This window comes from Megalopta genalis, chromosome 5 (assembly GCF_051020955.1).
Source record: "Megalopta genalis isolate 19385.01 chromosome 5, iyMegGena1_principal, whole genome shotgun sequence".
NCBI lineage: Eukaryota > Metazoa > Arthropoda > Insecta > Hymenoptera > Halictidae > Megalopta > Megalopta genalis.
Genome location: NC_135017.1, coordinates 4,096,326 through 4,123,988, shown reverse-complemented (window position 1 = coordinate 4,123,988; position 27,663 = coordinate 4,096,326). Strand labels below are relative to the sequence as shown.

The 27,663-nt window shown below is 37.7% G+C and overlaps 1 protein-coding gene across 2 annotated transcripts in view; it reads left to right on the top strand.

Annotated features, from left to right (window-relative positions):
- Positions 1-1,774: 1,774 nt before the first annotated feature.
- Positions 1,775-27,663, top strand: part of LOC117220071 (proton-coupled amino acid transporter-like protein pathetic) — a 50,539-nt gene continuing 24,650 nt past the window's right edge. The window contains exon 1 of one of the 2 annotated variants that reach the window (XM_033469755.2): positions 1,775-2,329. In XM_033469755.2, coding sequence (XP_033325646.1) covers positions 2,273-2,329 — 57 coding nt within the window. In that variant the 5' untranslated portion in view covers positions 1,775-2,272. The remainder of the gene's footprint in view (positions 2,330-27,663) is intronic. The other variant, XM_076522310.1, reaches the window with a different exon arrangement.

The following is a 27,663-nucleotide window of genomic DNA, read 5'->3' as shown; positions in this document are numbered from 1 at the left end:
AACGAGGGAGACGATTACGGAGAAGTCGAAGATTACGAGCAGGACGACGCTGGTGGCTGGCGACATGCTGTGTCGCGAAGCCGGTAAAAAACACACCCCGCTAGAAGTATACAGAATTTTTACCAGATAACCATTATCTCTCCACTGTTTAACATCGGCGGAAACGAAGAGACGCGAGTGTTCTTCAAAATTGATGGATCTCTGGTCGATTTTCAAAATATATAAAAATCCGTGGCCTCGGCGGTTATTTCTGACCTTGCTGCGTTCTGAAATTGATGAGTCCGATGTTGCCAACACGGTAGCATTCCTTCTGGAGAGTCCGATGAATGTCCGGCGACGTTTATTAAACATTTTTCCAATTCAACCCTTACGAGAAGTTGCCTCGCGAAAAGTAATCGGCATACTCCTGGCAACTTCCTATAAATACTTCGCATTTGAAACTGTTACTGGAAAATAGTTGGCAACTAGTCCGCAGATCTTTGTGCTGAATAAAAATGATCTAGGCGGATCGCAAGAAACGGAAATGACATAAAAATGTACAGTGGCCCGCAAAAGTGTTCGTACACCTTTTAAAACGCAATACACTATTTTAAAACTGAACTGAATGACTTGAATTTCTTTTTAGATGACAAAGGGACTAATCTACTAGACTGAAATGCTTTTTTCTTTAATTTTGCTATTACTTGGAATGACAAAAAAATAAAAATCTCTCGTTTTTTAACTTTTTTATCAAATTTTCAGCTCGCATATAAGTTACCGAGATCTACGAAAGGCATTTGCTAAATTTTCGTTATAGGCTCAGATAAGAAAGTTATAAACCGAGGGTTTTCAATTGTTTTCTCTTCGCTTCGAGTAATAGCAAAATTAAAAAGAAGCTTTTTAACCACCGTCTAGTTGCTAAAAATCCACCCCTCTATCACCTACAAAAATTCAAGCCACTTAGTTCAGCTTTTAAAAAGTTATTGCATTTTAAAGTAGTGTAGGTGAATCGCAAGACAGAGAAACGACATGAAAATGTATTTTCTCGTTCAGTAATTTGAACAAGTTTGCCACAGCAAAATAACGTTTTGGATCGTCCTATATATTTCCGCCATAGAAACCGCGCTCTATTTATAACCCTCAAAACAGATCCGCGTCACGGCGTAGCTATAAATGAACGCGAGCCAACGTGTTGAACCATTTTTATCTGATTTCGGTAGAGATCTAGCGTTTAGGGGAGACAGCTCGAACGACCTTGAGGTTTCGTATATGCTGTCAAGAATACTCTGCTGAATGACCCCAAACAGGTTTTAACTTTAACCGTGGCTCGCGATTCCTTGTACCGTTTCCTAACCATTCAAACTAGTCCAGCCGACAACTTTTCCGTTAAAAGGAAACCGCTGGAACCTCTTGGGAAGGTCAGGGTTGCCGCAGCTGCCACCCCTAATTTACAACAAATTTATCAACCTGTCGCACAGTTTTCATTGAACCGTCGTCGTCTCTGCTGGACACAGACGACACATAATATAGACGAGCCGTAGAATGGTAGAGTTTTGGCAGAATGTCCGGGCATTCCTGAAGCCGGATCGCCATCATCCTGGGGTAGCGTACGAGGCACATAGTCAAAGGTGTCGAGCATCGTCCGAAAACCCATCGTATTGAGCGTTGACCGTGATCGGTCTGCAAGTGGGGGTTCGAGGTTGTCTGCCACGATGTGGGGGAGCAGGCTACGTCTGTCACTGTCTCGGAAAGGGACGAAACTGTCGGGAAGTGGGGGCAAGAGTGTAGCGAACCTCGAGCACGAGGCTCGTCATTCCTAGTCGAGTCTCACCGACGCTCGCAGCGCTCCTCTCGAAACGCTCGGTCCTCTCGTTTCTCTTTCCTCCATGCACGCTGCCCTGTACTACGCAGGTTATCCCTAAATTCTACCCCCACCCTCGGTCGGTTCCCTCTCTCCCGGTGGAACGCTCCCTCCAAACGGTTCAGCGAGGCAGGGAGAAAGCGTGGAAGAAAGTCGCGAGGAAGGAAAGCAGAAGGATCAGTGCGAGCGTGTCCATTGAGCGAGCCGGTTCATTGAAAAGTTTCGCCAAAAGTATATCGTGTGTGCTCGCGTGTGTGTCTCTATAAAAAAAAAATATATATATATATACATACATATATATACACATACACACATATATATATATATATTCTCTTTCACTCTATTTCCCATCTTTCTTTCGCTATCTGTCTTTTTGACGCTGTCTCCTGGCAAAAGTGGATCGGAAAGCATACTTGCAAAAGGTACACTCAAATGTCGCACAAGATGCAGAACCAAGGAGCGCCGCCTGTTCACGGGGGCAAATTTCAGGTGAGTCGACGATTTCTGTTTTTCCTGTCCGCGCGTGTCCCCGTCCCCGTCGCGACGGTCGTCGAGGCGGCGGCGTTGCATAACGACGTCGTCTCTCCTTAAAAATTCGCGGCGAAACGCTGACGAAACAGGTTCGCCGCGGATTAACAGTTACATAGACGGCGCGCGCGCGCGCGCGAATAGAATCGACGGGATCGGAATAGCGTTATCGATACAAGCTGATAGTAGTGGGTTCTTGAAAACGCGACGCTGGAGGGGGGGGGGGTCTTTTCAGCAGCGCGACCGCGCTTTTTTCTTGGAATCGCTGGTTCGGCGGTTTGAATTTCGAGATTTTCGCGCGCTTTTCATATCCGAGGAATTGTCGGGTTTTTGCGGATTCCTGACGGAGCATAGCACTGGCGAAACGGTGCGACGATTGTTCACAGGCGGTTCGATATTTTGAACTTCGATTAATACGATTCGATGGAATTAGAATTTATTTTTAGCATCGCGTACAGTGACGATCGCTGTTCGTTCACGTACCTCTTTATTGACGGCGGTTATTCTCGTTGCTTTAAGTAGGATAATTATGCGTTCGAATAGATTTGCAATTGTCAGCCGATAATGTATAGTATTCGCCAAAAGCGTCGAACGTTCGAATCACTCGTTCGATCTTTCCTCTTTCTTAACGTTGTTCTCGCCGTTCCGACTTCCGATCCGTTCGCGAGTTGCTTCGCAACGAATTCGAATAGACGTGCAATTATCGCATGATGTACAGTATGCCCAAAACATTGTGAACTTTCGAATTAGCAGTGCGCTTGGAAACTTGTTAACGATGGTAACTATTTTCGCTTCCAACTTGTTTTACAAGTCTTTGGTAGTATTGAATTGAAACGAACCCGTAATTATCGTGTGGCGATGCACTGGTATGCACTTTTTGCCAGGAGTGTATCGACGAGGTGCGCGATGGTCTATGGGGTTGTATTAACCCCCATCGCCTTGAAACTGAATTTCCAGCTAACTTCGACGTACAAGAATATCATTCAATTCTTCTACGATATTATTTTGCCATTGTTACCGATTGTCATTTATAAATAAATACGCGATTATATTATATGCGTGCACATTTATCATAGAAAATTCTTTTCTCTTTTTTTTCAAATGACAGACTTGTAGTTATTTAGCCGTGTCGCGGCTGAGGTAAAGTGGAGCATATCGCTATAATTGACATTTTCGCCTACTGTAATAAGATGTTAAAAAACAAATTGCTCAATTATCGTGCTTGTAGTTCGATCGCGTTAACGTTTCCGTTTTAAGGGACACGTTCGATCGCGTTTGCCTCTTGTCGCATTTAATGAAATACATGCGCGTATGCCCGAAGGTTACGTAAACTACCTGAGAGGCAAAGAGCAAATTGCAGAACCAAATATTTACGGGCGCGAGCGGTATCCGAACGTGCATATTCCGAATGATATGTCGGCCAGATGCAACACGCGGCACAGTTAAACGATTGCGGAGGCTAAAGTTTCCGAAGGATATCGCATTTTCGGCAGCGAACTCTAGAAAGCCTGGGGGAAGCGACGTACAATTCACGCGTGTTTTACATATCGCCATGTTTGAAGAGCGCGCGCTCAGCATTTGCATGTACAGTGCGGGTGAAAAGTATTCGTTTGGCGCAAATGAAAAGCTGACAAATTTACTTTGTCCTATGGCGCGGATTTTTACAGTTTGCAATTTTCATTTCAATGGAATTTATCATTTTGATAAATTATAATATAAATATATATATATTATATTATAAATTATTAATTATCAATTAGTTCTCTTCTAGTTTTCGATGATGTCACCTATGGTGTTAAAAAAATTCATATGAAAAGCTAATTTACAGCACGTGCGCGGAAGAAAAAGTCACTTATGCCAGTTCAAGTCCACATAAAGTGCATGTAATCATATTTAATACCGCATACGTGTAAGAATCGTGCGAGTAAAAAATGGAAACTGTCGACAAACAATTATTATTCGTACGACAGTTTCCGACCGTCCGCTGTTACAAAGACGTAACTTAGAAAATATTTAGGAATTCCGAAAAAAGCAACAATAGTTATGCTTCACACACAAAACAGCTTGTTCCCTCCTTCCCCTCGTCTGTCAATGTCAATATTTGAGAACTTTAAAGAAGCCCTAATGTCGAAGGGTGCAAACGGACTTTAATTAAATATCATGATAACTAGCACAAATGGAAAAATTATGCAAAATGATAAATTTCGTATTCTTGAATCTGAAATTTTTCTATGTAAATAGATTTTCGAGAAGTTAATTTGTTTAAACGTTATACTATAAAAGACAACATTTTCGTCGAATTGTTCAGTTAAATGTTATAGATTGGGTTATTGTTAGATTTTGGTTGAAATTTTTATTTCTATGGTACCTGAACACTGGTTTCGGCCGACGCAATGTACCAAACGCTGCAATCGCGATGCACATCGAGCGTTGACTCAGCAAGGAGTCATTCCAACCTGAATTAAATGTTACGTGGAATTGATAAAAGGAGGTCACGGTGCGAAAGCAGCCGCGAAAAGTGCGTTTCGACGTGTGTCGCGTCGGGCGCTGCGCTAACTTGCCGTTGTTGTCATGTTTTTTCTTTTTGCGCGACACGTGCTCCGGTTGCGCCGAATTGTCGCTTAACCCTGGCGCTGTTGCCACGGCGCGACGCCCCGAGGGCGGGTCATTTGTGACCCAAATCGTCACTTTCGGTGCACTCGACAACTAGCCGCACGCGTTCTGTTACAATTTTTATTGGACAAATAAGCGATGTTGACACTGAAACTATATTTGAAGAGTTCAAATTATAAATTTTTATCGCGATGTACGATAATTTTGATGGACGATAAGATTGTAAACTTTTTGTAGAAGATATAATCATTTTTACTGATTCGAAATAGTGCATTTTTACAACTTTTTTATCAAGTAAAAATCCACGAGCTTTAAAAATGATACTATAATTCTGTATTAATTAAAAATTGTCGGTATTATGAACAAAATAATTGTCTATAATACACTTTTTTTATCAAGTAAAAATCCACAGGCTTTAAAAATGATACTATAATTTTGTATTAATTAAAAATTGTCGGTATTATGGACAAAAAAATTGTCTATAATACACTTTTTCTATCAAGTAAAAATCCACAGGCTTTAAAAATGATACTATAATTTTATATTAATTAAAAATTGTCAGTATTATAGACAAGTTATAAAATTTTTGTAGCAGATGTAACAATTCTCACGAATTCGGAATAGTACATTTTTACAATTTTTATCAACTAAAAATTCAAACTCTAAAAATTATATTATACGTTTTTTGTCGCAGGGGTTACTGCGACGGTTTATATAAAATAATCCGAGAGAGTTTTTTTGGTTTTTATATAACGAGAACTTTAATATAACTTGTAACAAAAGGCGATGGGGTACAGTGTGTAAAAGGTAAAGGTAAACGAGTGACGGATGAGACAGAAAATAAAACTAGCTAACTAACGTCTCCCGGTCGAGAGGTTCTCGTATTTATTGGGGAAATCGTATTGAAATTGGTAAGGGAAAGTCCTTGGGAAGGGCGAAGGCCTTTCCCGAAGATTTTCCGACCGGGGTGATCCGGAACCTAAGGTCCGAAGCTGTGTCCCAACGTTTTTATTGTTTTATGGCGGTGTGTACGCCTTGCGTCGGGAAAAGCCGAAAAGGCATCTGCACACCCCGCTTTTGGAGGACGTGGCTTTCTATGTCTGGTCCGCCACAGTTTAAAAAACAATTAGAGATTGCAAGTTCCGTAGATAAAATGCGATTATTTTAATAAAATTGTACAGCTTAATTCGAGCGTCTGGAAAGTGGTTTGTCAGCTCGAATAGGTTAAAGATGACTAGTTTAATCGCGGTGAACGTGATACATTTGATAAGTGGCAGCGATAAAAGCGTCTGGATCGATGCAATGAAATATAGTGTAATTGCACTTACACAATCATTCTATTGAATGATTCTCGGTATCCACTAGACTGGTTGATAACCCTGCCAACCCTGATAACCCCCAATTTCAGTAATTTTATTGTGAAAAAATCTTTGCGATGCGATGCAATGATTAGATCAAGAAAATGATCGATCATTTTTGTTATCAGAACGTGATGTGTTTGGAAAACTACGGGTAAACAGTGACAGGGCTAGGTCAGGAGCAATGTAACTGCATCAATCATTCTTCGACGCGCCGTATTCATTAATCAAATAATAATCAGATATTCAATTTCTCATTTCATCAAAGTTTGATGGATGAAATTATTTTCAAGCAGTCGCACAAAGATACGACGATCTTTTGTTCGCACAATTTTATGCTCCTAGTCGTTCTCGAGATGTTTTACATTTTTTTTTACAGTTCTAAAGATTTTGCTATTCTGCATGCGGTCTACTTATATTTTTAATAAATCCACGGTCTAGTCATAATAAAAATACAAATCAGTATTTGGAATTTTTTCTGGTACAATTCTATAAATTGTATAAGTAATTCTTGCCAATTAATCAATTAATTAATTCTCCCAAATACAACAGTACAATTTGCTATTTAATTTGAAAATTGAGAGTCCGATTCCGTATGATAAAATTATTGTTTACGTTGTTTCTCTTATTCAACTAATTTATAATAATGAACCTAAACGTGCCGAACGCGTTTGAATTCTACCAAATTTCATTTCGATATTCCGCGTGAGAAACAAAATTTTGAAATTACATTTCGCTGCATACGTTTTACTCATTCTCTCTAATTGACGCTCAGATTGTACACAAAAATGGACAATTTGAAAAGAGGGATTACAAATAGACAATTTGGGAAATAAATCTTGCGACTCGTTTTTATAATACTTCTTGACAATCGGTAACTATAGAAACGGGCCGCGAGGCTCGAATAATCGTATTTCCACTTCCCAAATTGATCATTTTTGTTTACCAGCCGAGAGACAATTGGAAAAAAATTTACTCTACATTGTATGGCACCTGCTCTTAATAGTAAATGGGTGTCTAAACCTCTTTAACCCTTTGCAGTCGAAGCTATTCGAATTCGAAATCCAGAACATGATCTCTGATCTACAGAACTTCTGTTTTATATAATTTATTGCGATTTATACATGTGAAATTGAGCCTGTTGGCAAGTACAATGCAATTTTAACAGTTTTTTAAAAATATAAACGAGTCAAATGCTCTTAGAATGATTTTGAAAAATAGTATACCAATTTTTAGTGGCGCACTCAAAGTCGCCACTCGAGTGCAAAGGATTAAAACCCATGAACCCTGAAACAGTTATTACCATTATAAACGATTTAGCTGGTACATATTCAAAATAAATGATTTATGAGTGGGACACTTTATGGGTCGTCCGAGAAAGGCAGGTAGAAAAGTGTGAAAAGAGCGAGTCTCTGCAACAGTAAGTTGACAATTGGCGATGGTAACTGCAGCAGAAATCTGCAGGTCAGCCGGGGTATTATCGCGGTGGTGGGAACGGATTCACCGTAGCCTAAAGAAGCCGGTTACACTTCCCATGTAATAGCGACTCCGGGGCGGAAGGAGGGGGGAGGGAGGGATGACAGAACAAAGAGCCCTGCACGAAGGAAAGATTTCACCGGTGGATTTTGGAGAAACCGGCGGCAGGCAAAACAGCCTCCTCATGGGGCCCTCCCTCCCCTGTTCGGGCCAGTTTTTTCCTTCTTTCATGCGACGGTGTCCCCACCACCTAACTTTCGCAAAATCGATCGACGATCGTAACGGACCGTTTGCTTTCGTAAGCGAGACTCTCGCGAGACCCACCAGACGATTACGTTGCGAAACTTCCGCCTGATCTTGACTTGTCATTTATGGGGGCCACGAAGCCATTGTTCTAATCATATTGCACGATAATAAAACTAGCTTGTGTGTATGCTAATTTCGTCGAATAATATAGAAACTTTTACATCGTTCGTAATTAATTATCATTTTTAATAGTAATTCGTGGACATACGTTAATCCTTCCTATTAAATTATTTTTAAATCATTCATTATGCGCCATTTATATTTATGGACGAGTACATTATTTTTAATCCACACAATTTTTATTGATATACAAATAATGTTTAGATTTTTCATGTATATACGTGTTTTGTCAATTTATTAGTGAATTATTCTGAATAATTTAATATTAGAATTATAAAAAGTATTAGAATTCGTTCCACTTTTTATTCTATACTGAATTACTGTGAGTGATTTATTGTTATTATTATTTAAATCTGCAGATCGTTTTTAATATTAATTCAAATTTATATTCGAATTTTGCCTCGATTCTGATTTTTGTAAAACTGGATACGAAAATTGTTGTTTAAAAATCGCTGTTTCGAAGCTGTAATCGCCGAATTTGGGTAAACTGCATTACGTTTCGACACCCTGATCTCGGAAACGGTACTTTGCCTCGATATTCGCACGCAATCGGTAACGATTGCCGTTGAACTCCTCCCATGAAGGTCCTCGATGCAAGGACGTTACGCTCGCGAGCGTTTCCTGTCTCGAGACGACGGAAACGAACGGTCTCGCACGAGTACACGTGCGTTTTGCGTCTTCGATGATCATGTTTTCCGGAGAGCAATCGCGAAAATAAACAGTGAAATGAAAGAGAAGACTAAACAAAGATTTTCGAACATTCGCAGCTGAAATTTCCCCAATATTATATCCCGCGACGATCGAATTATCAATGGATAACAATTACCAATCATTTGTTACGTTACATACGTAAATAAACATAACACATCATTGAAGTATGCTCGAGAAAGAGAGCACACAAATTGGATACATTTACATTTGTATATATGTTACATTTAAAATAAACATGTTAAATAGGTCAAACAAATATGCAAGTCAAATATGCTTCAGGAACCCCGCAATAGAAATATTTGAAGAAATAATTCACGTATGTCAAAAGAACAGAGGCAACTTAAATATCTAAGACGAACGCGGATAATTTAAATATGTTTCACGTTAAACGTGCAAAGTTTAATATCACGCAGTTTCGGTATCGATTTTAAAATAAGACATCCTCGCAGAAGTCAGCGAATACTTTTCCCGGTGTCTGCTGTGCAATGTGGTAGGTCTGATACTTTTGCGCCGAACTGTATGCCCACCGAGTGCATCTAGGTGGGAGAGAACTGTGCACGTGTACTCTAGTGTTAAACCACCATTCAGCGCCTCGGGATCGGTAGAAAAAGGGCTCCGTGGAGTGGGGGGTCAGCGTTTGGCGAGGAAGGGAGCTCCGCGGGGCTCGGAAAGGGGGCGAGTAGGAGTGGAGGGGACGGATAGAAAAAAAGAACAGGAGTCCGTTGGTGGGGATAGAGGAAAGGTGTTGAACGAGGAAATTTCCATGACGTAGCGATATCCATAGTCGTTGGGAATTGCTTACCGACGCGGATTACTTGTTGGACAGGATTGGAGCAGTACTATTTCGGCTGCCGAGTTCCACGAACTATGCCTGGGTCTAATAACCCAGGAGCCATGGAGACGATCCGTATAATTTGTCGTATAAAAATAATAACGCTATATTTATAAAGATTTCCTAAAAAAATTTTATTGCAATGTAGGTTTACATGGTAAATTATTATTGAGCATATTGTCAGGGAATACTGAATAGACAAAATTTTGATCGTGCAGATCATTGAATTTTTCATATTTGCATGTCGCTACATTTTTGCGTTACAAAATTTTGGCTACTGAATCTTTCATGTTACAATTGTTCTTTTACCAGACTGTCTTGTCACGCTAAAAATGGACAGCGTATTGCTTCGCTGTAAACGTTTCAATAGCGCCGGATGAGTCACGCAATTATGTTAGCGGTTAGCTTGTGCGCTTAGGTATGTAACATCAGACTAATTTATGGAAATGGCAGGACACTGGACGCGCGCGTCACTCTCCATGGAAATCGCGAGAAAAGGACGTCAGGGAAACATTTCTTCTATTGCATCGTAAAATGTCATCTTGGTAGCTGCGGTTATAGCAAGTGTTTAGTCGTGAGGAAAAAAAAGAACGGTTAATCTTAAATTCCATTATGTATGACTCATCTTGCAAACAATTTAGATTAAATCTTCCGCTAGAGAATTTTCTGAAGCTGCGTGACGTTCAGGGTTGCGAGCTGGTGGTGATGTCACACTTGTTGTCCACGCTGCTTGGAAGGCGTGGCCTATTGCCTGAAAAGGCGTGGCTTGTGGCCCGCCGACGTGAACCAAATACCCGATTGTAAACAATATGATTAACTGATATATTTTTGGTGATTAGATGTATGACATTGTAGGAAACAGTAAACAATGATTTGAACAATTTTTACAAAACTTGTACGGATTTTTGTGAATTATATTTTTCTGCATGGATATTTTTTATAAATTGTTAACTTAAACCAGTTTCAGGCAATACTTCCTCAGTTGCATATTGGTGTGAACTCATTACACAGTCTCATTGCTAATTTTAAACCGCTAATTACGTTACAGGGCTAATTGAAAAAAAAATTGTTTCCGATAACACAAACCAAATTAGTCTTTTAAAATTGAAATGCAGATTTGGCGCATTTAGACGTATGCTTCTGTATGTAATTCCCTGTTATCAAAATGAACGCAAAATTGATATATAACAAAAATAGATAATTATAAATTTGTATTCAGTGCAGAAATCTACAAAATGTTAAGGTGGTACAGGTATAATATATAATCATATTTAGGTTAATTCGATTACGATATCAGCATAAATAAAATGAACACAATAGTAAATTGAGTAAAAGTATGACTGGCTGGAAAAAAAGGGGAACCGTGACGTGCAACGGTACACGGGACTGTTACATCCGGATATAAAGAACAAAGAGAAATTGTTAGTCGACACGTGCGATCGAAGAACAACAAAGTAGAAAGTTCGAGAACCGGACAGAAATTTCGAAACACGAATTTCATCATTCGAATAGCACTTCTTCGCTCAATTTAATTACTATCATGCCTTGCAAACCCTTTTCGGTTCTACGTTTAGGACCTAATTAAGTAAGACACAACTTCCCTAACACGTTAACTGACATAACCTAACCTAACCTGAAATGTGGCAAAACAGTAAACAATTAGAATTTTCTATATAATATATGGGGAAATCTTGTCATATTCTCTTAGAAATCTGAATTGTGCCAGAATTCGTCGTAACTCCCTGAAAGTCGAATGACGCCTCTAGGCGTCATGGTGATTCGCGGTACTTCGAACCGCCATATTAAATAATAAAATGGTCCATTTATTACAAGTAAAATCGTCCAAGCCTGGTTCGTTACGGGTGGAAAATATTGCGTTCGTAGTTAGGGAAGAAGTACGGTTCGATTCAGGATTGGGGAGAGGTCAGCGGTCGCAAAGTAGTCGAAGTCACGCGAGCGCGTCTGGAGTTCGTTCGTCTAGCATGCCAGCAACACGACATGTACCGGATGTCTGGAAAGTTACTTACTAGATCTGGCGGAATTCAAATTTCTACCAACGACGATTTTTTTTCAAAATTTTCAAGACGATCACAATTCTTAGATTTCAGGGATTAATGGAAGGCACCTTCTTCACCCTAACGTTTGCTAATTCTAAATAAATTCTCAAAATAATATTGTTTTATTTCAACATCTACTTGTTTATGTAATTAAACGAGCATATATCTTTTCAAATAATGATATAATATTTTAAGAATTGTTGGTTTTATTATCCTAAAAAGTTGTTACAATCTATTGTTTTATACAATTTAAATTAAAATTGGTTAGGTCAATATCAGAAAACCCGTGTAATTCCAGGCATCTTCTTCGTCAATCAGCAGCAAGTTGGATAAGGAATTATTGAAATAGATAATGCAAACTTCATCGTAAATTATTCCTGGTGTAACGAAACACTGGCATGATACAACAGCTGGATTTTATAGTCCATTTGACGCGTAATTCAATCTCTAGATTGAGTCACCGGTGATTAATGTACATTATAGCGTAGAACGGAAATATTGTCTTCAGCGAGTGGAAAATGCCAGGTAAATGTGGGTGTGGTAGTCAATAATCAAGGATAATTTTTTTATTTTATTATACTGAGGTCGTTTCTCTGTATCTTTGAAAAATCTATACCTGACTCTGTATTTTATAGCTCTAGATCAGACGAATTTTCTATAAGAACAATATAATTCACAACATTGACAATAATTGACATAATTTTGTAATTTTTGCTAGCTATGAGTTGAAAACATTTCGAATACTACAATATTTAGGTAACAGCTTGTGTAAATTAGGTTACTAATTTCCTCTTTTTCAATTTCTATATAAATTGTTTTCGGTGGGCGTGGTTTCGTAGCTCTTTACACAGAAACTTTATTCTACGAAGTCTTCAAAGATCCTTGATCTGCGTTCGTAGCGTGCCTTAAATGGACATGGTTTCGTCAGTTTTGACGAAGTGGAAAGTTTTTCGACGAAGTCGTCACAAGAGACTATCCTGATATTATAGCATATAGTGCTATAGTACTCCAAGTGGGCGTGGCTTAGTGGCCCTCGGCATTCGTGTAATCAGAGTAGTGCTCCGCAGAATAATCCACGTTCATAAAACCTCTAATATCAAATATCTTCTAAAAAATCTCATTTCGAAGGTCACAATGCCCTTCCTTCATGTAGGACGACCCAAAGTGGGCGTGGTTTCGGAGCCCGTCATAGCCAAAGCAATGCCCTGAAGGGGAATTTTTATCTAACGCGATAAAATGCCCTGACTTTGCGATAAAAAATACCTAACTTTAGGCGCTCCGAAACAAAACTATGCATTCCATAAAAAATGTGGGCGTGGCTTGGTCTCTCCCGTCGCTCCCAATGCATAGCCTCGTAGAACAATCTACGCCCACCCAACGATTAATATCTATTGATCCGAAATAAAGCTTGATGAACATTGACAGGACTCGTCGTGAAAACGAAAGTCTTTCGTGGATCGAGGAAGATCAATGACGGTCGATCGCTGCATAAAGTACTCTGGATGCAGTCTCGGCTCTTGCACGGTCCAGCGGGGATTATCTCGTGGTGAAATCAAGTTGAAAAGTTCAATGCTAACCGGTCTACGCGCGGACTGTGTGAATAGGATCAGCGACGGCGCGCGTGTGAGAGGGACAGAACGAGGGAGAGGGAGCGAGAGGGAGAGAGAGAGAGAGAGAGAGGGGTCGTGCGCATGCGCCGCTGGTACGACGGGTGAACCCGAGGCCGGGTAATCACCGGCAGACTGTTCGATCGCCGCACCGCGCCGGCCACCGAGAGTTCACTGGTCTCCTAGAAGTAGAAGTCACGCGAACATGTCTCGAGACCGTTCGGATATCCTTGCCGCTTTACATATACAGTGGCTCCGCAAATATCGTCGATTCAGCCGGTTGTTTTCTTGTTGCCAACCGAGCCACCTTAGATCGATAACGAGCGCTATACATACTTGCGCCGTCACGTGGCTACCAGCTATAGCGTTGGATGTTTAGGTTGGGGAGCTGAAGATGTTCAAGCCGATTCCTGATCCCTTTGCTTATGTCGATTTTGCAAAGCTGTTTGTAATTGGGAGAAAAAAGAATTTGACAAAATGCCGCGAAACTTTAAACGTAGACTGAAAATATAAAAAATTCCCTGGAAACGTCGAGTTCAATGTAACAACTGTGTAATTATTAGCTCTGTTACCTCATATAGGTACATATGTAATTCTAGCGAATATTCGCTGTCTCTTTTGGGAACGGTTTAATGTTTCCAAATGGCGGGAAATTTCAAACGAATATTAATTACGAAGTTTGGGACGAATATGATTCTACGTAAAAGTAACTTGAAAAGTTGTTGATACTTTTAGATGTAACTTAAAATTAGCGTGCGTCGAGTAGAGTAAATTTTCACTGGAAATTCGAGTAAAGTAATTCCAAAATATGATCAGCAAAAGTCACGTGACAGCGATCGGAATAAAATTGATCGCGGAGTCTGCTTCTCGATGGTCAGACACGATTTCGTCTGGAGGATACGAGTTAAATACGAGGATGACCGTTCACTTTGCTGTCATGTCTGTTACTCTTTCTCTTCGAGATGGTAGGAAGAGGCGATCGAAACCTTTAGCTCGTGAGTCACCGGTGTGCGGAACTTTGGCTTCCATAAATAGCTCGCTGTTTGATTCTCTACTATCAAGGCTCGTTTCCAATCTCGTGGCCATTCATTCACTGTACATTCTCATCAGAATTCACACCGCGTACACCTTTGTTCCCGAGGCAAATTAGAAATAGATTTTTATTGAAGTGCAATCACATTTTTGTAAGCGATTTTGTAATGTGCAAGATCTCATATTTTCTATTTCTCTAGGTTAATTTCACAGTTCTCTTGAAAACTATTAACAAAACAAATAATAACTGCACATTAACTATACCTCTCACAATTTTTTTGACAATTTTTCACTTCCTCTTAAGGGTAGACAAAAATAGTTTTTATTACTCGCAGTTTCAACGAATCATGAATATAAACTTAACTAATTATTTTTTTGGTTAATTTACGCAGTTCGAATATTTTGTCAGACATGCAGGACCTTTTGGTCGATGTATCCTCGGATATTTTTGTAAAATTTAATGACAGTTCAAACGAAATAAGTTGGATCCCTGTTCGGGTGACGAGTAGAAGAAATACGCGAATTAAATGCAGATCCAAGCTGCATCTGCGGCTGCAGGTTTGGTACACGCGTTGACCGCATTATTCAAGGCGTATTACCTCTGATCCAACAAAGTATTTTCACGCATACCTGGTCTTCGCACAAAAAGTCGACCATGTAACGCCGATACTGGTTTAGATCATTTTCAGACCGCAACAAAAACCCGCGTTGTATCGAATAGCGTTTATTATTACCACATTCTGTGCACAATCGACCGTTGCAGGGAACCGGACGCTTTTATCCTTGCCGGCGGACGAATTTTTTTCCTTTAGCGGAAATCTTGGTGAAGCGGCGCGTTGCTTGCATCGTTAAAGTGAAAACAAATTAACTAACGAGACAATTTAATAATTTTTAATTTCGCGCCTTTTTCTGATTTGTTGGTTAAGTTTATTTAAAACTATCGTGCAACTTAAAATCAAGTCGAATTATTTGCTGCAAGTACGTAGTTACTTCATCAAATTTTAGTCGTTGCAAAAACCTAATGGAAAAATTTGTCGAACTTGCTTCTCTTTTAGGTCAAAATTTGTGGTATTTAATCCAAGTATGCGCGTTATAAAAATTTATAACAATTGCGGTATTCCAATTTATGATTCTTTAGAGACGGCGTAATCATTTTCTGACAATTATATTTTTAAATCATGAAATTTCATATTCGTGCTTTTTGTCATTTAAATATAAGACGTTTTAAAATTCCCGCGCATTTGAGATTCAAACTACAGATGAAAATTCCGCAAAATTCGAATTCTTTTAAATCAAAACAAATAGTGAATATTCATAGATTGTACAAAAAGAGTATTTCAGTAAGCATAAAAATGTTTGTATAATATTCCTCTATGAACAAATTTTAATATTTAATATTTTCAGCTCTAATTTTTTTTAAAAAAGCGACTTATGTCACTTTTAAGATAAAAAAAACCGTACATTTCTGACAGCATTTCATAACTTTTCGCAATCTCTTGATTTTTCTCGTAGGAACAGTGCATATAGTATTCGCATAACCAAGAATGATAATCACTAAGAATAAGAAAAGTATACTGTTTGCAGATAAGAGTCACAGTTGTGCTTGTTCTCAGGTGACTATGTTTAGAAAAGATTCTCTTGTTGGGATAACGACAAAAGATTTATAGATGCTAGACACGCAGGCTTGTGTTACAGTTTATTCGCGATTAGATAAGTTTGTTTTCCCATGACAGATAAGTTTGAACGCTATCACGTGCTCAAACAGTTGAACCGTTGTAGTGAAACCCGTGCCCCCCTCGGTTTGACATTAACAATTTCGCAACAAACTCTTGCCGCTTACGATGCAATTCGTCTGCATCAAGTTTTATTTAACTCGTCGTGTGACGAAATTCCATTCTACTGCTTTCAACATCTGCGAAACATGTGTATTTACATATGCATCTATTTGGAATGCAATTTTTCCTCGTCAGTCTCGGAGAAAATCAATAACATCGTCGAAGAAGCGCCATTGAAAGAGATAAAATTTAACGATAACCTTAAATCAATGTCTTACAACCTTTGTTTGAAAAATGCATTTACGGTAAAATATGCTCTTTGAATACTTTATAAAATGTAAAGTCGAAAGATTTATTTCTTGAAATGTACTTTTTGAAATGCGCTTTTTATTAAATTTACTTGATTAATGCACTTTTTAAAATGTACTTTCTTAGGTGTACTTTCTAAAATGTAATTTCTAAAATGTAATTTCTAAAATGTAATTTCTAAAATATACTTTCTAAAATAAACTTTCTAAAATAAACTTTCTAAAATAAACTTTCTAAAATATACTTTCTAAAATATACTTTCTAAAATGTACTTTTTAAAGTATACTTTTTAAAATGTACTTTCCAAAATGTACTTTCTACAATAAATTTTCTAAAATATACTTTCTAAAATATACTTTCTAAAATGTACTTTTTAAAATGTATTTTCTAAAATTTACTTTCTAAAATTTACTTTCTAAAATGTACTTTCTAAAATGTACTTTCTAAAATGTACTTTCTAAAATGTACTTCTTAAAATGTACCTATTAAAATGTGCTGTTTAAAATGTATGTAAAAGTACATTTTAAAATGTTTTTTTTAAGATGTACTTTTTGCGATGTACTTTTTTATAATGCACTTTTTAAAATATACTTTTTGAAAATTCTCGCAACTTCTGTCGAAACTTATTCAACTTGACTTAGAACTTATCCTGGTTTCCTACCACAGCTAGAAAATTGCACTAATTCTGCAAATAGAAGCTTGCTAATCAACAGCGCGAATTGCATGAATCAGCTGGATGCATTTCGTTGGATTTTTCGTTTTACGATGAAACATTGCGAAAATACGCAACTTCATCTTGCAGTGACACATGTTATCTCCCAGTTTGTATTTCACAGACGATTCCTCGTATTTTATAATCGCAAGCACTTGTACAGCAGATGTGCAACAGTTGCATAATCGTGTTACAGAGTGCAGGAGATCTTGATGCGATATTCTGACGCAATGAACGACAGACTCTTATCACTGTCAGGAAAATACTTGACTTCGGAACGTCGGGTACTTAGATTCCACAGGAAGATTTCCATTGGCTTCCAATTAAACGGTTAATTACAACGGTTTGTTTGCAAATATTAAGTCTTTAACATTCTTTTGACGTGAGGATACTTCTTTTCGCAAGAAATAAATTCTAGCACAAATTGTTAACCGTTTTACAAATTGTTTAAACAGTCGAGGATGAAGTGAAAAAAACAACTTGAACAAAGTTGCGGATATTTCAATGAGGAATCCAGTCGGACTAACTGATTTCAAGTACTCTTATTAGTTCAGCAAAAACAGTGAAAATATTATTTTTTGTTAATTCTTCCCTTTAAATGTCAATCCATGTTGTTCATTTGTTGTCAATTTTGACCATTAGATGAATGGAAATTAAATTATACTTCAGTTAAATTATACCAGTTATTTAGAATGTCACGAAACATTTATATTTGTTTAAAAAGTAATAGTATGTATTTCATGGAAAATAAAACTAATAACATTTATTCATCACTTCGAAGTACAACAGTTAGTATAACAATGTTCAGTATGGTAAAATCGGTAAAAATAAATAAAATCAACAAAATATGTGTAAATTGAAACTATATAAATATATAAATTGAACATAAATAAAGGATAAATATATAAAGAGGATAAATATATAAATTGAACAATATAACAATCATTAAAAGAATAAACAAAAATTTGATAGTTTATGATTACGTCTTTAATATTAAACGTACCTTAACTAGCCAAATGACCGGTTCCACATTTTTTATTTTATAATTATCAAAATCATAAGGCTGCTTCCACAGCAAATTGTTGAATGTATTTCTTTATTCATCCACACGCTATTATAAAAATCATGCAAGATTTAAATAAATTAAATCTTGTCATTTTTATAAGGCAATGCATACCAGTCACGGTGCATTTAGTGCTAATATCTCTGTACCTGTGTAACATTATCATTATTTTACTGTAAATAATGTTTGGTACGAGAAAATATATAAAAATCATCGCCGTTAGAATTTATTCTCAAGGATCGGCTGACGTGCCTGAGAATTAGGCGAGTCGGCAGTCGACTGCCAAAGACGAAGAGCAATGAGACAAAGAGATCGACAAATCGCTGAACATATTCAGCGGTGTCCGGTCAAATGGAAGTGAACAATAGTTGCCGGCGAATCGGCGCGGTCAAATGAAGAAGGTCAATACTGTTACGCGTAACGCTGCCCGGTGGTAATTCAGGGGCAGAAGCTGCGACGCCGCCCTCCCACGCAGGATCCACGGCAGAGCCGGTGTGCGTGTTACGCACTGCGAGACCCGAGATGAGGATGTGACGTGACTCTCTCAGATTTGTTAATTTGTTACTGCGCTGGCACCCGTTGATTCGCGCATTCAAGAACATTGCGTGGGCACCGGGAGAGATTGCCACAGTCTCTGGTATCTGATATCTCGAGCATCTAATTAACACCATCGCCGGCCAATTAGACGAAATTTCGTAAAAGTTAGCCACCTTATCTTCGGATCGAAATTAGACAGCTTTAGTTTTAGAACCTGACCGGCGCCTTTCGACATGACCAAGTGTAAATATTTATAATTAGGTAGTTAGCACTGTCTAGCGTATTTATATCCCATACATGTCTCAACATTGCTGGGAGTATATATGTTCCAACTTTCTCATCATTGTGCTGGAAGTATTCTTATCCCAAAAATCAGATCTAGTGGAAGCGTTTAGGTCTCAGAATTTAATACCATTGAGTTTATTTGAGTCCCAAAGATCAAGAATATTGTATTTATTTATTTCGCACATTTCAACACTAAAATGTCCCAACAATTAATACGATACTTTCTCATAACTGTTAATGATAGAATTGCGGGATTCCTGAGGTCATTTCAAGAAACTTTTTCCTTTGCGCAAATGCGATCCGCGGTTTCATTTACGAGTTATTAACGAAAAACACTGACCAATCGGAGAGCGAGTGCGGCCGGTGCTCCGCCCTTGCGGCCAATGCCTCGTCACGCCGGCCGTCTGACGCAGCGACAGTGGTCGCGAGGGCGGAGCGTCAGCCGTACTTACTGTTTTTCGTTAATAACTCGCAAACGAAGCCGCGGATTACATTTCCGCTAAGGAAAAAGTTTCTTGAAATGACCTCTGGAACCTTTTTGCCCGATTTTAAGTAACTTTTGGGACATCTTGTTTACCAAGATTCGATACTGCTGAGTGTATTTATATCCCAAAGTTCAAGAGTACTGGTTGTGTTTATTTATATCCTAACAATTATCACTATTAGGTATACTTGTATCCTGTGACATTTCAACACTGTTGGGACTGTGTTCACGTTTCAACTTTCTCGCAATTGTGGCTGGAACTATTTCTATCCTAGAGATCAGCACAACATTTCAACACAGTTGGGTATACATATTTATGTTTCATGACCTTTCAACGCTACTGATAACGTTTACGTCCCAGCAAATTTCTCATCTATGTTATTGAGTGTATTCTTATTTCAAATTTCAATACCATTAGATGTATTTATATCCCTCGAACATATCAAGACTGTTAAACATATTTATATCCCATAAATGCTTGAACACTACTACGTAAAAGTCTTCATATTCCAACTTTTTTCTCAGTGTTTCTTGGAGTAGCACTATTTCTATCTGATCTTTGGTATACGCTAATTTTTTACTAAATTATTTTTATAATGATTATAGGAGCAGTTGAACAATTAATTAAGGAATAATTTGGCTGAACTTAGGAAATAATTAGAAATTAGAATTTTAAAAGATCTTTTGGCCTCTTTGGTAAAAATATTGTGAGATTAAAATCTTAAAAGGTGTCTTTCGATCCCTTCGGTAAAAATAGTGTTAATATCTCAGGTTTCAGCATAAATGAGCGTATTATCCAAATTATAATAAAACGGAAAACATATTTACAAAGCATCTTTTAATTCCAGTTTACATGATAATAATCGTAAGAAAGTGAAAATCAGTCACTTGTATGACAAATAGTGTGTAGGAAGTATTGAGATAAAAATTCGATTGCAAAAGAAAATTGAAGATATTAAAATTTTTAGCTTCGTTCTTAGAAATTATGTTAGGGTCAATCATAGTAGTTGCATTTGTTTGGAATATTTAACTTATCAGAAATGATAAGATTACGTCAGTATTATATAGAATTAATTAAAAACGACTACTCTTTTAAATATTTCCAACAACAAAAATAATGTCTTTCCATATTTAAATAAGTGAAATTGAATCTCTTTAATGATTCAACTTCTCATATAAAATACAGTAGTAGTAAGAACAAAAGAGTAATAAGGAATACAACATAACTGAAATAAATGCAATTAACCCTTCCAATGAGTCAAATTCGATTTCAAAGATAATAACAACGAGAATAAACAAATAATAGTCGTCAAAGAATTTTTTTTACACGTAATCGATGCAATAAAAAAAAGAAAAAATTATGTTTCCAATGAAATTCAAACGGATGAAATCGACCTTAACAATAATTAATATCCTAATCGTTATTCTATCGCTATCTTTTAAGGTCAACTTTCTATTCATGAGACGCCAAATTCGTTTCTTTTTCTTTTCGATTATTTATTAAACGATGGAAAATTGCCAGTTGTAATCTTTGATCGCTATAATGGCAGTACTCGCTTCGTTTTAGTTACATTATTGCTAAATGCTGATCACTATGGCGCTCATAAAGCAGTTACGCGGTGCCCACGCTCCGGAGCAGTGAATAAATTTCAATAATTATTATGATTGGATCGTGGGCATATTGCTGACACGCGGAACCGTTAGCGTAAATCAGGCCTTAGAATTGCCATCCCTTTCACTGCAGTCGGCCGGTAAGTGCGCCATTATACGCCTGATCGGGAATTTGTTTAAATAAACGACGCGAGGTGTATTGTTGTTGCTTCTATAGCTAATAAAGCTGTTCGTCGTTCGATTTCTTAGCGGAGTGTACCTTCTCAATGACCACCAAGCTCGTAAATGTCATGGTTTAGTATGCTGGCATAAGCGCATTGTGCGAACCAAACTGCTGGAAAATAATAATTAGCAACAGGGTACCGAAATAAATGAAGTACAATTATAAATACGTCGCATTTACGAATAAATTAAAATTCAGTGTAAATTAAAAGCAGAAATACATTGTAATTATAAGTGCGTTACAGTTGCAAATAATATCAAAATTATGTATAAATAGGAACGATAGATGCACTGAAATTATAAATACATTAAAACTATAAACACATTAAAGTTGTAAATACATTAAAATTATAAATATATTAAAATTGTAAATACAGTAAAATTATAAATACATTGAACTAAATACTTTATTATTCAAATTTTGTACTCGAAACAAGAATTCAGTTCCTTTAGATTTCGAAATTGAACTGTGAAATCGAACTCTCATAATAATTTCGTACTTTTAAATTGTTGACCCTCTTTGCGATTTGATTTTGAACAATTATTTCGACGAACAATTACAGTTCGACGCTATGTTCGTAGAATTGTTAATTGTAATGAAAAAATTATGTTTATTTAACAAATTATATAAAAAGAAAGGATTACGATGGTGATTTACAAAATTTTTTAAAACAGATATCAGTTTAGCAGAAGTTAAGTAACAAAATGTTAGAAAAGAACGCATTATTTTCCAATTATAAACCTTTGGAAAGTATGGTATTTCAGGATTTATAGTTTATTACAAAAGTTTATAACAGCCCATGTTTTCTGATTTCAAATCAGTGTACATTTTCCCGCGCAAATGTTCTGACATAATTAGAATCGAACTCGGCTCTGTTAATATCGAACGCAGAGAATCAAATCATTTTCGTATCACGTGAATTTGCTATAACGATCTCTGTAGTATGTGCGTAAGATCGAAGTAACGAGCAGAAGATCGAAGTAAATACGTAAAGCCGAGCCAGATGCCAACCGACTTTAAAACATTCCGTAACAGTTGAAATATTTTCATGCGCCATAAAGGCAAATATCACGAGACAAAACCGCATAATTCATCGCTGATTTAATGGCGTACGTAAGGCGCCGTGACCGCAAACACTTCCGTGTAAATGCTGCGCAACACGGAAACCCCTAATCATTCGCTGTCCACGATTCGTGCGATTATGCGACAATAGTTTACTGAGCTAAGCGCCAAATAAATTTTGCGATTTCGAAGGATTAAAAAACCGATTTTATTAAGCCCGATTTTGTTAAAAAAATGTTAACAACTTATGAAATTGTAATAACTTATGCTATTGTTGTAGTAGTGACGATTTCATGTCGTGTCAATAATTTTCGTTTTTATGTTACCAAAAACTGTCTTGGTGATAACATGAGGACGACCTACATCGCCGTAACATCCTGTTATTCACCTGCCCCTTTTCTAACACCCATGCGTATATAAACCCATAGAAATTAAATAAAGAAGCTCAGTACAGTTACTCTGCCCGAATACGGTTCGACTCGAAAATCATTCAGAAGAACAAGGATTGGATAGTCTCCTACTTGTTCCCTTCCTTTCCAACGTGACGTTTGAACCCGACACGATAGCTTGTTCACCAAAATGGCGGCTACTCCCATAGTTTAACAGTAGTACTACCTAATCAATAAAAATGATCGGTTTCTAATTTTCTCGTCTATAATTTCCGATGTCATAAAATTGTTTCGATGAGAAATTTTGTTAGTAAGAATTTTTGTTTATTAAAGCTCGTGTTATAATAACAATCGTATGAATAATAATCGGCTAACTGGTTCATTGGGTACTTTAATTTTATCTTGTCTTTTCTTTGTGTATTTACACGCGATGTTTATTCACGAACAAGTCTTTACGAAATGTACGATACCTCAGGTTCAATTATGCTTAACCTTGAGATACTAACGTTATTTTTACCGAAAGCGTTGACAGACATCTTTTAAGATTTTAATTTGACAATAGTTTTATCAAAGAGACCACGAGATCTTATAAAATTCTAATTTCTAATTATTTCCTAAGTTCAGCCAGATTTTTCCTTAATTAATTGTTCAGCTGCTCCTATAAACATTATAAAAATAATTTGATAAAAAATAAGCGTATACCAAAGATCCGGTAGAAATAAGGCTGCTCCAAGAAACACTGAGAAAGAAGTTGGAACACGAAGTCTTTTATTTAGTGGTGTTCAAGCATTTATGGGATATAAATATGTTTAACAGTCTTGATATGTTCTAGGAATATAAATAGATCTAATGGTGTTGAACTTTGAAATAAGAACACACTCAAAAACATAGATGAGAAATTTGTTGGGACGTAAACGTCGTCAGTAGCGTTGAAAGGTCATGGAACATAAATATGTATACCCAACTGTGTTGAAATGTTGTGTTGATCTCTGGGATAGAAATAGTTCCAGCCACAGTGGCGAGAAAGTTGAAACGTGAACACTGTCCCAACAGTGTTGAAATGTCACAGGATACAAGTATACCTAATAGTGATAATTGTTAGGATATGAATAAACACAACCAGTACTCTTGAACTTTGGGATATAAATACACTCAGCAGTATCGAATCTTGGTAAACAAGATGTCCCGAAAGTTACTTAAAATCGGACAAAAAGGTTCCGGAGGTCATTTGAAGAAACTTTTTCCTTCGCGGAAATGTAATCCGCGGCTTCGTTTGCGAGTTATTAACGAAAAACAGTGAGTACGGCTGACGCTCCGCCCTCGCGACCACTGTCGCTGCGTCAGACGGCCGGCGTGACGAGGCATTAGCCGCAAGGGCGGAGCACCGGCCGCACTCGCTCTCCGATTGGTCAGTGTTTTTCGTTAATAACTCGTAAACGGAGCCGCGAATTGCATTTGAGCAAAGGAAAAAGTTTCTTGAAATGATCTCAGGAACCCCTTATTTCCCAATTTAGAGTAGCTTTTGTGTCACCCTGTATTATATTGAAAATAAATTTTCAAAATTGGTCAAAAAGCGTCATCCATATGTAACCGACGCGGTGCTCAACATGTTGAAATGTGATATTCCGAGCAGTCGGACAAAATTTTGACTAATCGAAATTTTGACATCGCAATAATAAATAAATCGCAAATAAATCACCCGTCTATTTTTGCAACCCGTTCGAATTTTGTACTGTCCGCGAACGTGTCGAGAACAGAATGGCCGTGGTCAATTAGGCTTCAAGGCCTTGGTCACGTCGGACCCCTTGTTCGCGAATCTCGCGATTGTTGAATGCTCGTCCACCCCGTTTCCCCCCGCCAAGCACGACTCCATAGACGGTCATTAAGCCAACAACACCCTTCTCGATCAACATTCCGATGCTTCCCGTCGATGATCTTTCGCTTCCTGCGCCGTAATACCCTAAACGATTTAGCGTCAGTCTTCACCCATTGAAGTCATTTGAACACGTGATCCTGAATTGCCGGCCACGTTTCCGTCGACTTAAGCGGTGCGTGCCTGCAATGCCAAACACTCCTCAACGATCTCAATGTACTCCACATTGTCCCCGCTGCGAGATAGCATAATTCAATTCGTTTTTGTACTGCGCGTCTCGGCCAGGTTACAGGTAATTGTCGCGCGAGACATTCGAGCCGCTGGATGAATCTTTCTCAGTTGATGACGATTTGCGGGCAAATTACGGCAATCGGCGAGTTTTTACGGGGATGGGTATGCTCTGCGGAAATTTCTGCACACGCCGATGTAGTTTAATGTTGGATGAAGGGCATGGGAACCTGCGGATATTATGGTTGAAGGCGAGACAATTGGAAATGAGTATCAGTTTTGGCATATCTCGCCGCTTTTTATGGGTTTTTGCGAATTTCAATGATTTTTAAATGGGGTATCATTTAGGAATCTTAAAAGTAGAGGCTTCGGACTATAAAATGGAGCTTGAGTAGATCGTCGTACTATTTTTTTTAATGAAATTGCAACACATTGAACATCGACAGTTTTTATACACTCTAGTGTCTTAGCATTTATTTATCTTATTCTCACGGATGTCTTTGATCGTTTACGGTAAAATCCAATTTTGATTTTTTCGTTGCCAAAAAATCTGTCAATATTGTTTAAACATTATTAAAACTGCACCTTAAATTCGCACGACGATAGCAACGACAGTTTCCTGGTAAAAAATTCTCTAAGTAAGGCCAGTTTGATAATTATTTATATTATAATAATATTATTTAAATATTAAATATTATATAAATATTATATATTTAAATAATACATTATATAAATATGAGGTAATTATTTAAACAAATTTCCGTAACTATATTACCTATTATTCAACTTACTCTCCGAACCGACGTTTTTCTGTAAAATTAATTTTCTCAGAGAAGTTGGTGCGAGAAACGGTAAAAATTGGCAGATGCGGGCTCAGATCATTTAATGTAATTAACAGACAGAGACTTGTCGCTCGGAAATGATACACGACGGCGGGTCGCACAGCTTTCGCTGAGGCGCCGCAACGGAAATAACCCGCGAGATGCGTGCCAGTGGTTCGCGACGTAATCGAACCCACGAAACGCCGAAGGTGTGAGAACCGGTGACACCGATCCTCGCTCGGAAATGTTTACAAAAGCCGGCACGATGGTGAACGTGTCCACCATGTAATAACAGGTACCGACAACAACGAGATTTTTCGAAAATAGCTCGGTCAGCATTGTCATTAACATGTTAACAATTATTAGACTGCGGATGTTCGTTTAAATCGTCGATTGCATAAGTTGACTCACGAAAATAGAATCCGTGCAGTTTGCAGTAATTGTTTATATTTACGGGGCAGAATTTTGTTCAGTGTAATTGCTGAGATAACCAGGAACGTGGCGGAGTTTGATTGTTTTTTTTTTAGTTCGTTTATTTGCAAATTATTATTATATATATAATATTATACATTATATTATATATTTTTTGTATAAAATATTTTGTTACAGTAAAACTTCAATATCGGATTAGAAATTGTGTTCAGTATTCTAGCATCATTTTGTTTCTTTTCGTCGGGAAAACATTTGAAAGACGCCGCGAATGTTTCGCTTTAACACGGAAAGTTGATTTTAACGCCATTTTTTCTCGAAACTTTACCGTTCTTTCTGACAGCAAAAATTGTTGTATTCCTGCCTGAACATTTTACAATAACATAGGAACGATTATTGTTAAATCATGGTTCAGTTTGTCATAAAAAGACCTTACGAAAATTACCTCCAAAACAGACGATTGACTTCAGCGCCATCTTTTCTCGAAACTTTACCTAGCTATAAAAAGGGGTTAAACTATAGTTTGAACATTTAAGATTAACACATGAAGTCGATTATTTTGAAATCTGTTCTCAGTTAGTCCTAAAAAAAAAATGCGAAAAACAACAGGACATCTGTGTCCAAAACAGAAAATCGTGTTTAGACTACACTTGTCCCTAATCTAAAATTTGCCTTTTCATGGGAGGTTTTTTATGGTGCTGTCCGATTCGCCGAAACAAATCGTGGGCACTCGGAGTTTGCGGATCCAGCTGAACAGACATTACGTGGGCTGTAGCCACGATGGAAATTCTATTTCCGTGCCGGCTCGGCGCGAAGCTTCTCCGAATACCTTTGAAATGCAGCGTTCTCGATCCTCGATGAAAATAATTCTATCGGCTTTCACAGCATAATCGCGTTTCGCTATAGCCGAGCGAAAAATCAAAAAATTCCTCCGTTTTAAAACGATTTCTCTCCGCTCGAAATGAACACCTATTTCCCGATTTTTCCTCGTTTCGAAGGCAAATGATCGAAGCAAATAGTGATTTATTATGAGCAAATGAACTAGCATAGTCTTTGCTCGCTACACTCGTGCCAAAATACAAGAATTTCCCTCTCGAAACTCAGGAATTCGAAGCAAATTAGCACTGCAATTTTCTTCGACATTTTCTTTGAAAATAGAAGCGAAACCGAACGAGTCGAAAATAAAAAGAGTTTCGTTCAAGGAGGATGAATTTTGCCAGAAGAAAAATGTTGCTTTTTTTTTCTTTCTCTAATTGTGGTTTCCTTGTCCGTCGACAGGGAACCGTGAATTGGAGCAGGTTTCCTGAAATAACCATAACACGTTCTGATACGAGAAACTGACAAGTAGACTGAAAAAAATGGCGGAGAACATAAAATCTTGA